This window comes from Cryptomeria japonica, chromosome 6 (assembly GCF_030272615.1).
Source record: "Cryptomeria japonica chromosome 6, Sugi_1.0, whole genome shotgun sequence".
Classification (NCBI taxonomy): Eukaryota; Viridiplantae; Streptophyta; class Pinopsida; order Cupressales; family Cupressaceae; genus Cryptomeria; species Cryptomeria japonica.
Genome location: NC_081410.1, coordinates 462,020,691 through 462,036,382, shown reverse-complemented (window position 1 = coordinate 462,036,382; position 15,692 = coordinate 462,020,691). Strand labels below are relative to the sequence as shown.

Below are 15,692 nucleotides of genomic sequence, written 5' to 3'. Positions count from 1 at the left end.
TGTCAAGAAGAGAATGAGGAGAGCTATTTTGAATGTACACAGCTGTCCTAGATGCTTCAGCCCAAAATGAGGTTTCTATATTCTGGTCAAACAACATAGCCCTAGCAGCGTCTACTATAGTCCTATTCTTTCTTTCAGCTACCCCAGTTTGTTGTGCATTATAAGGTACAGTTAACTCCCTCTTAATCCCAACATTTATACAATAATCTTTAAACATATCAGAAGTGTATTCCCCCCATTGTCTGTTCTTAAGGTTATGATTTTCTTACCTGTCATATTTTCTGCAAGAGCTTTGAATTCCTTAAATTTAGAAAGGATTTCTTCAGATTCTTTGTACCTCAGAAAATATATCTAGGTCTTCCTAGAATAATCATCTACAAATATTACATAATATAAAAATCCCCCTAATGAGGGTACAGACATGGGTCCACATAAATCAGAATGAACTAATTCTAATACATTTTTGGATTTACTGTTGCTAGAATTAAAAGACCCTTTAGTATTCTTTCCCAAGGCACACCCTTTGCAGGCTCCTTCAGATTTTTGACTTAGCTTGGGTAAGCCGATCACCATCTTCTCTATCTTAGGTAGGGCATGGAAATGAAGGTGCCCTAATCTTCTATGCCAAAGTTCATTTGAATCTGGAGTCTCATGAATCAAGGCTAGAGGTGGAGTGGTGCAAAGTCTGTAGAGGCTCCCTTGTCTTACTCCAATGGTGTGGGCTTTCTTGATGGTGGAGTTCTTTGGCCAAGCAAGTACCTTTCCTTCCATAAAGGTTAATCTGTAATCCTTATCTTCAAGTGCAGAAACTGAGACAAGGTTTCTCTTTATACCAGGTACAAATAGAACTCCAGTCAGCTGTAGGGATATGCCTGACTTTAGGTTGATATTGCAGGTTCCTATTCCCATAACTGGATAATTTGAGTCATCACCAATTGTCACTTCTTCATTTGAACTTTCCACAAGTGTATCTAGGTGCTCACGAAATCCAGTGATGTGTCGAGATGCTCCGCTGTCAATCACCCATGTGTTGAAACTGGAGGTGTCTTGACTAGAGAGGGCTGAGTAGAAGACTAGCTTCTCAGAATTACTCCCTTTCTTAATTTCTGCCATTGAAGCTTGTTGTTTGATCCTGTCTGGACACTTCATTGCATAGTGCCCATATTGGTCACATTTGAAACATTGTACTTTAGAAATGTCTCTCTTCTTCTTTGAAGACCTCTTCCCATTTGAGCTATTGTCCCTCTTTCTCTTAAAGTTCTTCTTCTTTCCTTTCTTGTGGGAATTATAGTTTAGAACTTGAATGTCTTCATTACCATTGTTTTGTTTTATTCCCCTTGTGACAAGCCGAGATTCCTCTTGAATGCAATCGGTTTTCAATCTATCAAACTTAGGAAATTTAGAACGAGCACTGATTCCTTGAATGAACGATTCCCTTGAGGTAGGAAGTCCATTTAAGGCCATCATAGCAAGTTCTTTGTTGTTTACTAGATGTCCAATAGTGGATAGTTGATCCCTAAGCTCAGTGATCCTCAAGAAATAGGATGTAACTGTTTCTCCTTTATTCATCTTTATATGGTGTAGTTGAATCTTTAGGGTGAGAACCCTGCTAGTGTTGTTGATTTCATAAATATCAGCTAGTGCTTTGAACATTTGAAAGGCCGTCTCATATTTAGAAATGACTGGTACAATGTGGTCTCTTACTGAATCCACAATTATCTTAAGGGCCTTCTCACTGTCCTTGCTCCACTGAATTTTCTCTGTATCATCAGAGGGTTTAGGAATTTCACTTTTGACATGGGAGTCAATTTTATTTTCTTTCAAAACAAGTATGATCCTGAATTTCCAAGATACAAATTTTGATGCTCCATCTAATCTATCTTCAAACCTAACTCCGGTTGCCATTAGGATTATGGGAATGTGATCTTAGCAAGAGCCTGGTGAAAGTTTATGAGATCGTTACAGAATTTTAATATGATCTTACTTAAGTTCTCTTTGATACCATGTTAAGTTCTTTCAAAATTCTGTGATCAAAATAGAAGAGATGGAGATATGATCTGAAAGTTGTATTTTATTTGCTATAGCGTGTTTTAAAGATGCACCACACTTATCAATTTCGGTGTGTGCATCCTCCTCAATGTAAGCATGTTATATAAGTGGATGAGGGGTTAAGTAGTGAAGAGATATGTCTTCCCATGTGGGAAGACACACCTCTTCCCTACGTACCTCTCACCACAGTATATAAACTAGTCACCATTTACTTACCCGATCAGAAGGAGTGCGACTTGTTTGAGAATTGCTTTACCACCCGATACCATGAACGGTGTAATCGTTGGTCAAACACGATAAGTTAACTTTGGTTTTATTTATCATTAGTTAACGTTAACATATTAGTATATGTAATCAAATTAATATATATATATATATATATATATCAGAAGCATGAAATAGTACGACCGACGTTACAAAATTAACACTTGAAAGAGTGCAACTCTTCATTATTTCTACCCTTTGAAAGGGACACAACCTTTCACAATCAGATCTGCACTTTTGATTCCCAAATTATCCCTCTCTCAAAATGAGGTTCTCTTCTCCCTTTTATATCCCATGTTTGAGGAAGTCACAACTTTTCCTTCCATGTCTTTTGACCATTCATTAGCTTAATTAAATTTTAATTATATCTAATTATATTATTTTATATTTTAATTTTAATTTTATTTTTTATTCTTTTCTATTTTAATATTATTACTATTTATTATTAAATTCTATTCCAAAGTGGGGACATTACAGTCTGCCCCACTCAAGATTGCTTGCCCTCAAGCAACGATCATGGAATGTTCAAAATGATCCCAATATGAAATGGCTTTCAAAACACTCATAGAATAAACATGCTGCTACTTTTTTTGTAAAATACCTAGTTCTTGCCGTAAATCACCATTTTATGTAGAACTACAAATGGAACAAGATGCATACCTGATTGAGATCTTGCAATAGGTTAGGAAACCATTGAAATTTATATAAACCATAATATAAATCTTCTAAAAAGGATATTAAACATAAATTCCTAGGGTCAAGAACATTAACTTAACCATAGCTATATCTAATTCCTTATCGGAACTCAACCATAAGAGTGGGAGTAAGGAGGAACGATAAGGTGTCCAAGGGATCCTCTATCCTAGGCCCAAGAGCGGAGTGAAAGCCAGAGTCCTCTTGGCCTCATGGGACCGGCAGTCAAACTACCATGAGGGTGGTCTACCTAGTGAGGTATCCTATTGCCATTCTCCTTCATCACTTCCATCCTTATACTTCTCTTGTGATTGAAATTCCCTCAATAATCAACCATGATATAGTTTGGAAGGATACAATAGGGTTTCCTGAACGTCCTTCCCTCTAAGTCCAAGAGCTGTGGACTCTGTCTACACCCCCTTGGCCTCATGGGACTATCAGTCAACTACCATGAGGTGGGTTACCTAGAGGAGGACCTCATCACCGTTCTCCCTTCTTGTACTTCCTTATATTACTACCATGGCAGTTCGCCCAATATATGCATCATAGGATATTCTTCATACAAATGATAATATGGATTACATATACATTTCATAACTATGTAATTTTAAGACAAGTTTTCTCTCATCCTTGTTTCACATCACTTCTTAAATGGTTTGCACAATCTCATAGATATCACTTAATGTTAAGAACTTATGATTAGAAGCATGACACACATCTATGACCTCAAATACAATGTTCTTAAATAAATGTCTATAGTAATCATAGACACTCATGAAGCAAACAAACACATCAGATATGAATCAAACAGGGAGCATACACTTGAAAACACGAAGCATACACATGGGTATCTGCAAACACGGAGCATACATGTGAATACACATATTGTTTGATTCTTTTTCCTTAACTAGAATGATTCATTGATTCATCTTTAGATTCTTTATCCTGTAGGATGGCAGGATCATTGCTTTGATACCACTGTAATGTCTCCTACTAGGAGGCTGCCAATTCCTGTAACTTAATAATTGTTCTTATCTGATCTGATCAATGATCCAGTCACTGGATGCTTTGATTCTTTTCCTTTATATCTCTCAATGTGAGGGAGAGGTCACACCTCTTCATCATGTATGCCCTTTGGCAAGAGACACACCCTTTCATCATTAGCACCCTTGAAAGAGTGCAACTCTTCATTATTTCTACCCTTTGAAAGGGACACAACCTTTCACAATCAGATCTGCACTTCTGATTACCAAATTATCCCTCCCTTCTCCCTTTTATATCCCATGTTTGAGGAAGTCACAACTTTCCCTTCCATGTCTTTTGACCATTCATTAACTTAATTAAATTTTAATTATATTATTTTATATTTTAATTTTATTTTTATTCTTTTTATTTTAATATTATTATTATTATTTATTATTAAATTCTATTCCAAAGTGGGGACATTACATACATTAGCTTTGAGCATAAGTTGTGCTGCAAATGTGATCCACTTGTGTAGATTTGATAATTTTGGTTAGAGACGATTGAATTGGCCTATCAACCCATTGGAAATGTAAAATTGGTTTCCTTCAAATGCATCTTTCTTTAACTCATAAAAAATTAAAACAAGAGATGAAGGGACCGTTTTAATGAGGGTTTTCGGGCAGATCTTGATGTTCCCCATTTCCATAGAGGTCAATCCCCTCTTTTTTGGCTGAGCATCCTAGGCCAAGGGTCATGCAACAACGTCCTTGAAGGAGGCACTTTGCGCTGTCTTACTTGTTGCCGCCCCAGAAGAATTAACCTCCGTGCTCATAGGGCATTTGGAGCTGCCAAAACATCCCACGATGTCCCTAGTATGAATTGAAGAAAAGAGCAAAGATTGAGGAGGAGCTTGGAGTTGCCGGTCTGGTCTAAGGCATACTAAGCCCAGTTGTGAAGAGCCATCTCCTAGATGCTCGTCACCATTAGAAACCCCCACGCCTAGGTTGGAGTGGGGAGAAAAGCCTATTATGTTAGAGCGAGGGGAAACGGCCATAGTTCCATGGAGTGTCCTGATGAGGGGATGGGGGGATGTGGGTACAGGTTTCAAGGCAAAATCTGCAATATAACATCTCTGTGAGTGCCCCATGAAAGGCCAACTAGTTTTCACGAAGTTAAAGGTTGCAATCAGTATGTAATGACATGTTCCATATAGCAAGTGACCCGACGATGTCCTCGATAGAGGTGGCGAAAGTGGTGGTGTTGTGGGGGGATGTTTCCCCCAAGTCCCCAAGCCTTGGAAACGTCCCCCTACGAGGGTCATGGTTTTTTTTTTGGGGGGGGGATGCATCCTTGTGGAACACTGGAAACAACACTTGAGCCATGAGAATCCGCAGCAAAAGAAGAGATTACGGCATCATGCGCAGCTACGGGAGCAAATACCATTGTAGATCTCTATATTTGATATAATATCATTATCATTATATTCAATATAGGCTATATTTATTCATATATATAATCATTTTAATTTTTTTAATGCTTAACAATTTGTTATATATTATATTGTATTTAATTTAACTATTTCAATTTAGTCATACAAGTAAAAATTAGAAATAAATTTAAAATTATGTAGCATTACTATATTTCAAAAAATTATATATTTATATATTCATATACATAATTATATTTTAATTTAATAATATAGATAAAGTATATATTTATAATTATATTTAATAAATTAATAACATTAAATATAATATTTACTCGATTTAATAGCTTATAGAAATAATAATATATTCAATATTATAAATAATAGTATTAAACAATAAATTAGGTTTTTAATAAATAATATATTAGTGTTATTTTTTTTAATAAGTAATAATATATTAGGATGGTAGGTGTGTGCTAATATCCTCCCACCCACTCTTGAAAGAGCTTGGGAAAATTTATCCATACATTTGAGATTTCGCTACCCCAATACATAATGAAACTGGATCAATTGGTTTCCGTGATGCAAAGTTCTGCCCAACTCTAGCTCGATTCTTAGCTTGGAGAGATTGATTCGGGTTGGGTGGGAGTTTTTTATAATAAATAATTATATTAAACAAAACCCACCCTAGTCATGTCTATTCTTGTTTGTGTTTCGTTATGCGTTTTTTTCCTTTTGAAAAGTAAAAAAGAAAAAATTGACTGTGGAACTTTATTGGAAATGCCATATGATGGATGAAATTGTGCGAGTAAGAGAAGTGTTTGGTGGAATCATTTTGGCATGAAAAATGCAGTAACTAGAATGCTTTCGCAAATGTTTCAAGGAAGATTTTGATTCTGAGACGTTTTTACCTAGAATTGGCAGAGAAATCGCTGATTTGGCAATGTAGCTTTAAACATTCATAAAATAAAAACAATTGCAGAGAACAAGTTGACCTATCTAATTAGATAATTGTTTATTGAACATAGCCTCTATTACCCTAAAAGTTCCTTATAAGTTGAGTCTCCTAGATGGCTTATCCTAGAAAATCTTTTACACACATGAAACATAAAAATCAATAAAATGGAGGGCCTTAAATATACTTTGTTTCATATATGCATAAAGAGAATATTGGAGAGTAACTATTCTGTCGTGCCGCACCTAGGGTTAATACAAATCGCAGCACTAAAAGTGAACAGCCAAAAAATAAGAAGCCGATGTAGGGTTTAAGTGCAAACAATAAATATTATCGCTAGATAACTATGGGCCGACTCCTTTTTGTATTATAAAAAATACACCATATGCTTGGCTGATCTCCACTAATAGGCGACTTGAAGAATAAACAAAGTCATGTATGTCTTGTCTAAAGAGGCTGACTTCTTTTAGATAATTGCCTCTCTTCTTAGGGCTGACCAAGGAATAACAAACAATAAAATGAAGAGTTGCATCCCTTGGGAGTAGAGTTGTGAATCCATGGGAAGATATACATAGGAGGGCAATTCATTTGATCAGGAGAGGTAGATCAGATGAACAAAAAGCAGAAAATAGGAAATCTCAGTCCATTCTAAAAGCAGAATTCTGAGTATAAACAGCAGATGCATAAATATATTATAAGCAGATTTGGAAAGGGGAGTATATGCAGAAATTGTAAAGGGGCATGACCATTTCTTAAAGGGCAGCAACTTCCCAAAGGTCGTCTCTCTTCATAGAGACATTAAGATATAAAGGTGGAAGACCATGATGGAGGAAAGTATCAAGGAAATCAATTCAATTAGCATCAGTGCTCATAAAGAGCAGATCAGTCCATAAGATATCAGCGATCAGGCACATAGATCAATCAGATCAGAAATTACTATTTATTGCAGGCAATAGCACTCTTGTTCATTTGTGGTATGCATGAGTATATGTTTGTTATGCATGCTTAGTATATGCAATAAGGATAAATGTTATCATATACTTCTATGCTCTTTAATTATTTCTTACTAGATGTTAATAAACTTGTTATGCTTCTTAATTTATACCCATAAGCAATCATATGGGAATGGAAGGAAACATGTTAGGGAGAGATGGTAGACATGGGTTCCCCCGAATTATGTAGGCCACTCCAAGGGATGGAATCATCAAGGTGGATGTTCATGCCACTTGTGGGCCAAGGGGCGAGTTGTCTTGGTTAGGTGCTGCACGCTCTTGGGCTTAATTGGGCTGAACAGTCTTCCTCAATAACCTGGCTTCCCTCAAATTAAGTAGGCCATCCCAAGGGATGGAATCATCATGGTGGATGTTCCTACTGCTTGTGGGCAAAGGGGCGAGTTGTCTTGGTTAGGTGCTGCATGCTCTTCAGCTTAATTGGGCTGAAGAGTAACTGGGCACCCTTTGTGGATTTCCTCTCCAAATCATAAATATGATTAATTATGGGAAATGGAATGATGGTTATTGCATGATTTATCTAAATAGAATAAGATGATTATTGTTATGTATGAGCTTATAATTGTTGATTGGATCTCTAACCCTAAATAGAAATAATTTGTCTTATAAATTATATTTCAAATATTATCTAAACATGGTTGCAGGACCTAAACCACGATTTATGTTGATAAATAAATTGCATTTCTTATTTCAATTGTGATTTTAGGGCAAGATCCAGGATCATCCCAAAAGGGGACATTACACATTCATAAACACCCGAAAATAACATAATTTATAGTAAACGTTCTTTAAATACTTATTCATACATAGCTCTGCTCATGTTCGATAATTACCTGTTGATGTTACCATTGTGTTTCACTTTTTTATCTCTTTTAGTGATTCATTACATTGGTCTTTCATCAGTTCATTGTTTTAGTGATTCATAATCATTTAAAAACATTATTTATAGGACCTTTCTTCACAAAGAAAAAATGAACCAAATACAAAAGTAGACTATTCCAAAACCAATAAAAGATTGAACGACTCATATAGGGGATAACATTGTTTGGTTGCATTTTATTGTGTACAATTGGTAAACTATATTTTCACAAGTCTGTTCAATTAGGCCTTACAATCATAGCCGGTACATTATTTAATGGTTTGATTCTTCTTGAAGTAATTCTAGGAATTGGACATTTTATCATTCCTTTTGTCTTCTCAATGAACTAATCAGGTGAAGCAAATTTTTTGGGAGGAGTTGCTAAATTAAAAGGTGTAAAAAACTTTGATCCTGTGGCAACAAAGCAACGCTTTTACGAGATTTACCTTGCAAATGTAATGTCATCGTTCCCTTGCTATTTGAAAAATCTCGATTTGGTTAAACTAAAATCAAGAAAGGGCAAGGCCTAATGACTGATTTGTGGTTTCTTCTGTTTTCCAATTTTGACTTCATATTGATGTGCCATATTTTATGCATTGTAGTATGCCAAGCCAAACTTGGGTTTAGGATATCCAGGGTCTTTGGAGTTGATTCTGCAGGTATGTTTCCCAAGCTTTGACATACAGGTCTGACCAAAGTATAATTGTTAGCGGGAAGTTAAATTATATGCACATCTCCTTGACTCCAATCTGAAGCTAAAACATTTTGTTTATAGTTTTCTCGTCTTTTCTTTATTATTAAATGGCCTAGGATCATATGTGCAGTGCAAAAAAGAGGGTCTCAAAGTGGCAGTTGCATCAAGTGCAGACCGAAAAAAGGTCAATGCAAACATGGCAGCTGCAGGGTTGCCCCTATCAAAGTAAGTTTATATGAACCTTTTGGTAGAGGTATTAAATCACTGCCTGGAAAATCTTGATTTGAATTTGAAGATCTGCCCTTTAAGTTACAATGGCAGAATATTTTCTAACTGGTGGACATCTGTATGCTGGTTGTTTACATAAGTATTTGCATTTAATCCTAGCTGATATGTTAGTTATTGATTTGCTATTATAGTTTCTTGGAAATATTTTTTTAAAATGATCATTTATCTTTTATCTGTGTGTTGTTAATTTTGGGTAAATTACAAGTGGAGGAAAATCTTTTATAATAGGAGACCAATCATCAAACACCACTACAGAAGGTTCTGGAAAGCCCAAACATAGGAGAAACTGTTAAGGTCATTAGCAAATGTGTAATAAACGATTTCCCAGTTTCACGTGATGAATATCAACACTCCATGCGCTTCATTGTCAAAAGCTCACTTTGTGACTCCATACACTTCATTATCATGCCTCAAGCACTGTCATTTTGTTGTTTTGAGCCTTCCTATCTTGTCAAGTTGTTATCCTCAACTTAATAGTTATGAGACGAAAATTTGAGGTACCCTTAAAAACACGGGTGTAGAGTCATCTATTCTTCTAGTTTCCCTTACATTGTTTTTCCCTTGTTATTTGTTTACTTCCATCTTGTGTCAAATCTCCAAGGGTCAGTGGACACTAGAGAAAGTAGAGTTGCATACACCCTACATACCTTTAAAATGTGCACTATCTTTTTGACACTCCATCTTCCATACTTTTTATTTAACTTCTTGACTCTAATGTGAAGCTAAAATATTTTTTTTAGAGTTTTATAGTCTTTTATTTATTATTGAATGAGCCTAGGATCATACGTGCAGTGCAAAAATGAGGAAAGTGGCAGTTGCATCAAGTGTGGACCAAAAAAAGGTCAATGCAAACCTCCATTAATTTAAGCCCTTTGAATTAGTGACCTAGGCACACTTGCCATGTTTAATGACCTAGGCACACTTTATCAAATTGTTTGCCATTTTTCCTTGAAGACTAAAGCATTCTTCTTATCCTTGAAGACTAAAGCATTCTTCTCATTTATCTTCTTTTCAAAAGATGACTGAAAAAATTTCAAACCTCTTCCCTACTGGCTGTTCTTTCTTCTGTGATCCATCTTTGAACATGCTTATTGTTTATTCCTCTTGGGCTTGAGGCGATACACATTTTTCTCTAGAAATTTTTTAGTAGAAAATACAATGACAGGACAAAATTTTGCAGACTAACTGGAAGGACCATGAGTTTGAATGAATTGGAAGACAAATTTGAGGATTAATTGACAACAAACTGACAAGAAGAGGCATGGACGTTGAGTTTTGTAGGGGTACCAAAAAAGAGTATACTTTTATAATATTATATTAATAATAGGGTCTTGGATTAATATATATAATTTTCGACACTGCCTCAGAATATGAAACCGTAAGCTAAACATTCTGGTCCCTTTGAAGTCCACTTATGCAAATGTCAATTTCACAGTAAACGAACTGCTCAAATCTCTCTAGCTTTTTCAAAGATCACTTGTATTAGTTTTTTCTATAAATTGAATTTTCCATGACAGATTTACTATCTTGTATCAATGTTCCTGTGTTAAAGAGGAATTAAACTATGGATAAAGAATCTTTTTTGCCTTTAAATTATATTTGCTTGAAATTCAGAGTATGAAATTGGTGTCTTGTCTTTTGTGCAGCTTTGATGCTATTATCTCAGCAGATTTATTTGAGAACTTGAAACCTGCTCCAGATATATTCTTAGCTGCAGCCAAAGCATTGGATGTTCCTCCTAATGAGGTATATCATTTGGCTGGTCTAGTTAGATTTTATAAGCATCATTTACCTTTTCAGGTGTATTTTATAATTCATATGATACCAAAACAATTTCATATTTTTAATTGGAGAGGATATACCTGTTAAGTCTAAAACGTTGGTTGTATTCAAGCCTTTTAATATTGTATACTTAATAAATTTAATACCACCAGCTTTAATATCATTGTAATAACCCCTACAGGGCATTAGCTCAAATCCCAATATTTTTTTTGTAATCAATTCAGTTCTACTCTATCCGATCCCCCAATTCCCAGAATGGACAAGGTGACCATATGAAGTAAGAACAAAGATAGAAAAAAGTTAATTGAAAGGTGTTTGTGGCACGCTTACCAACTTATGTTTTAAAACAATCATAGAATCACTCTAAGAAAACTGGCTGATAGTGAGTACAATCAAAGTTGCATCAATGCCAAAATGATGGATTAACTCACTTGATTTCGATTCATGCGGTGAAAGGCAGAGGAAAATAGAAAATTAAAATGGGATCCAGTGGTACTACTGTCTAAGGATCTTTAATAATGAAAAGATGTGAAGGCTGAATACCCTCCTATATCCTTGTTGCTCAGTCCATAGTTGAAAAACTCGAACTTGAATGACTTAGCAAGCACAGAATTTTTAAAAAACTCAGGACTCACTAAAACTTGGGGAAAAACTCGGCAATAACTCGGCAATTTTATCGAATATTTGAAAGTATATTTTTAAAAAAATATTCTTCAAAAACGCACATTTATATAAATTTAATGTCATTAAATCTATTTTTCAATTATATTAGAATATACGTATATTAATAGATTACTATTTAAATCATAACAAATTAATTTTTAATATATTTAAAAATTTTAATAACTATTAAAATTTAATATGTATACTTTATAGTTTATAATCATTTTTATTTTTAATTTTATAAAGTCTGTTATCAATAAATTTAATCTTTTAATAATTATACAATGCTATTGTGACTGGGTATGGACATCAATCTCTGCATAAAGGAAATAATAATGATAAATAAAACGAAGGCCATTCTGAACAAATGCAGGGAATCGTCGGAAATGAAGGAGTCACGCTTGTTATCGTGCCCTGGAGTTGCATCCATCATCATGCCCTGGACTCGTGCCATCGTTGTGCCTTGGAGTTGCACCCAAAAACCCTAACTTAAAATTCTGCATTCTTTCATTTGCAATCCAGACGAGTTTATTGTGTTTGACTCGCGCAATTTCACAATTTTTAGGGCCAAAAGTCGCTGCGATTATTGCTTAATATCGTCTGCGAGTGACTCTCTAGGGCAATTGACCCGTGAGTACTCGTGAGTTTGGTGAGACTCGCGAGTTTTTAAACCACGGTTCAGTCTTCTATACAATCACATTTTTTGAGAGAGCCACTAGTGGCCTTACCATATTCTATAAGGGGGTCATACGGCAGATTGTGATTCATTTTAGGCTGTTCAGAGTGAAGGATATAATATAGACTTTGGCCACTCCTACTTGGAAACCCATCATAGCGTCTCATTGTCTTTATCTAGCCATACATATTGAAGGTATTTGCTGCAGCATTCAGCAGTCAATATTCTCCCTTTGCTAGCTGATCACATTGTAAAAATATTGAAATCAACACACCAAAATTTGGAAATTGAAAACTGGAAATTATAGTTAGTTGAGCACATTGACAATCCTTGTATGGAACTCCATAAAAAGGATAGGAGGGTTTTCGTCCTTGAAACCAATGAATCTAGAGGGTTTTCATCCCGTGAAAACAAAGAACACATGTTCATTTTTTGGAAAGTGGAATTTTTAGTTATCCCCTCAAAATTATAAAAATATATTGAAGTGTCTTTTTTACTTAGTTTTTTGCACCTTGGGTTTAGTAATACTCAGTGTTCCACGGGCGTTGGGGATGGGGGGACCCGTTTCCGGGATGGGGGGACCAAGGGCCTAAGTTTGGGGACGGCGGCGGGGGGGGTGGCGGGGTGGTGGTGCTGATATAGTTATACATATACATATAGTACTTGAAAAACTAGTTTTGAAAAGATGTATGACAGTATTACAGTATAAGAATTACATTTCAAATGAGACTATAGGAAATTTGAAATACTAAATCTAAATACCAAGATTTCTTCAATGCTAATTGTGTTGTAATATGGAGATTGGAGCCTAATCAGACTCGGAGGTTAAATTTTCCCTACTTTTATCGGCGCGGTTTCCCCCTATATTTTTCAACGGGGGTTTGGGGGCAGTGCCCCCAAGTTGGGTCAAGGGGCAGCAGGTGTTATTTTTCTATTGGCCCACGTCCAATTAGGGTTACCCCTTAACCCCCCCCAAAAGTCACATGTTTTTTAAAAACTGCTTTTTTTGGTTAGCTTTGACGTGGGAACGCGGGAGATGCTTGGGTGTCTCCCCGTCCCTCGAGAGACGTCTGGGCATCTCTTGAGAGACAGGGAGACGCCTAGACGTCTCCCAAGGAGACGCCCAGACGTCTCCCAGGAGACGTCTCCACGTCTCCACGTCCCCCTGGGAGATGCAGGGATGCGGAGACGTCTCCGCGTCCCGACTGTGCTTGGGTGGCGGTGGTGGGACGGCGGGGGACGTCGTGTCCCCGTCCCCCCGTCCCTAAGATGTTTCTCACGGGGGGACGCGCCCAAAAAGGGGGGGGACGCGTCCTCGTGGAACACTGGTAATACTTACAATCACTTTAAATACCTTTTTAATAATTAAATATGTCATCTATTAATTTGTAACTCAAAGTCACTTTTTTACAACTTAATCTAATAATTTAATTAATTTGCTTTTTTCCATGACCAATTGCCGACATGAAAAATCGAAAAAAATAGGCTAACGGTCATCAACAAACTTATGCTCAAGTAGTGGACATGCACAAGTTTGGCAAGTCAAGCAATAAAAAAGGTTCATGTTTAACATTGTGTAATATTGATCTTCTATTGTGTGAAATTTCTTTGAACGTTTTGGAGTTTTTTCTGCTTTCAATCTTGTTCTTCGTCAACTATTGTTATAAGTATTGTTTTTCTTGTTTAGATCAACCCAATTGCTGATGTATATCTATTGATCTCTACTTTAATTATTAGAAAGCATTATTTTTTAAATTCGTGTTATAGTTGAGCTTCAAAACAAAAAACCTGTTGATGAGGTGAGTACATTTTGTCACATGTTCTTGCCTCCAAGAATAAAAGAAATGTCTAGATTTCTTCCTATTAAAACACTAAAAAAATAATTTGTGTAGTGTGCATTATCCATAATTTAGTTTAATTGTTTAAGATTTTAGGAATAGTTCAAAATTCAAATCATGGAGTTTCCTTTCTCATTTGAAGAGAGGATTTTCCTCACACACTATTTTGTTTTGTGCTGTCTTGAAAGTGAAAAATTAAAATGCCAAAAGATGGTATACCTTTGTTTTCCCTATATAGGTGCACACTAGATAATGTAATTTTGACCTTGTTATTTGAAATGCCATTTCCCTCATAGAGGTACGCCCTTGACAATGGGATATTAGATTTTAATTCTCCAACTTTACTTTTCCACTTTAGTTGTTCACCTAATCTATCGCCTTGGCAAATTTCATCGACAAAAACTACCATTCTTTTCCGTGACTAATGTCTTTTATAGCTGCCTTCCATGATCCTTTAAAGATACAAAAAATGACAACAAAGGCAACACTCTCACACAAGACAAAGAAAACAAGACAGTTTTGAAATGTTACTTGCCCTTGGGAAAATAACAAAATTGTTAGCTGAAAATAGACATAATACAAAAATCTCATTTAGGTACAATAGGTTCCTAGCTCACTTTCTTCAATAAGTTGTCACTTTTTGGTAGAGGACTTTATGAGGGACCATTAGGGATGCTAGGCTGATTGCCTTCATCCAATCTATGCCATATGTTGGAGGGATTAAGCATCCTTGGCATAGTGTTTTTGATTAAATAAGCAGGGGAAAGGGCCTTGATCCCTCACAGATTAAGACAACAAATAAGACATTAGAGCATCTAACAAAACAACAATTGGCAACACACAACCAGAAGCACTAAAGAAAACAACCCTGCTACAGACCCACCAGACAGTAATAAAAAGCACATATCCAGGGGTATATCCTTCGAGCCGAGCCTATCTTCTAGTATTAAAAATGTATAACCATAATCCATCATAGTATCACTTAAGCTAGGACCTAAAATAGCACTATTAACAGAACTACCATAAAAAAATGCAGAGTCTTAGCAGGCACACAGGCCTTACATTTCAAATTTAAAGGATAATAAAACATAGAGATACTACAACTATCATTCTTAAGCCATAACAGGATTCTAAACCTACGAGAGCTACATAAACCAGTTAGCTTTAACATTGAAATAATCAGCAAAATGGCAAGAAGCCCGGTACCTCATCAAGAACCACAACATCATTTATTGTTGAGGAGCTCCCAATTCCTCGAGAGCCACTGCATTTGGTCCATCCATGCCTCCAGATGTGTCTCTGCATCTAGACGAGCCTCCACCTGTTGTTGCCCTATTCCTTGTTGTTTCTTGGCTTTCCGTTTTAACGTGCTTTGTCTTGAGACAAAACCCATAGCCTCTTTTCTCATTATCCCATCCGTAATAATACAAAGTGAACTTATAGCTCTACCCATATGAGTTTTGTCTTTTACAGAACTCCTCATTTGGTTTCCAGATCCTTCACACGAACCTGCAAGTCAGCAATTTGAC

General features: G+C 36.0%; 1 protein-coding gene across 6 annotated transcripts in view; it reads left to right on the top strand.

Moving 5' to 3' along the window:
* Positions 1-15,692, top strand: part of LOC131050980 (protein SUPPRESSOR OF QUENCHING 1, chloroplastic) — a 381,968-nt gene that overhangs the window by 20,326 nt on the left and 345,950 nt on the right. For all 6 annotated transcript variants that reach the window (XR_009358237.1, XR_009358236.1, XM_059207434.1 and 3 more), the window contains exons 2-5: positions 8,577-8,677; positions 8,825-8,881; positions 9,047-9,141; positions 10,851-10,950. Coding sequence is in view for 4 of the 6 variants with exons in the window: in XM_059207434.1 (XP_059063417.1) it covers positions 8,577-8,677; positions 8,825-8,881; positions 9,047-9,141; positions 10,851-10,950 (353 nt within the window). In the remaining 2 variants the exon portion in view is untranslated. The remainder of the gene's footprint in view (positions 1-8,576; positions 8,678-8,824; positions 8,882-9,046; positions 9,142-10,850; positions 10,951-15,692) is intronic.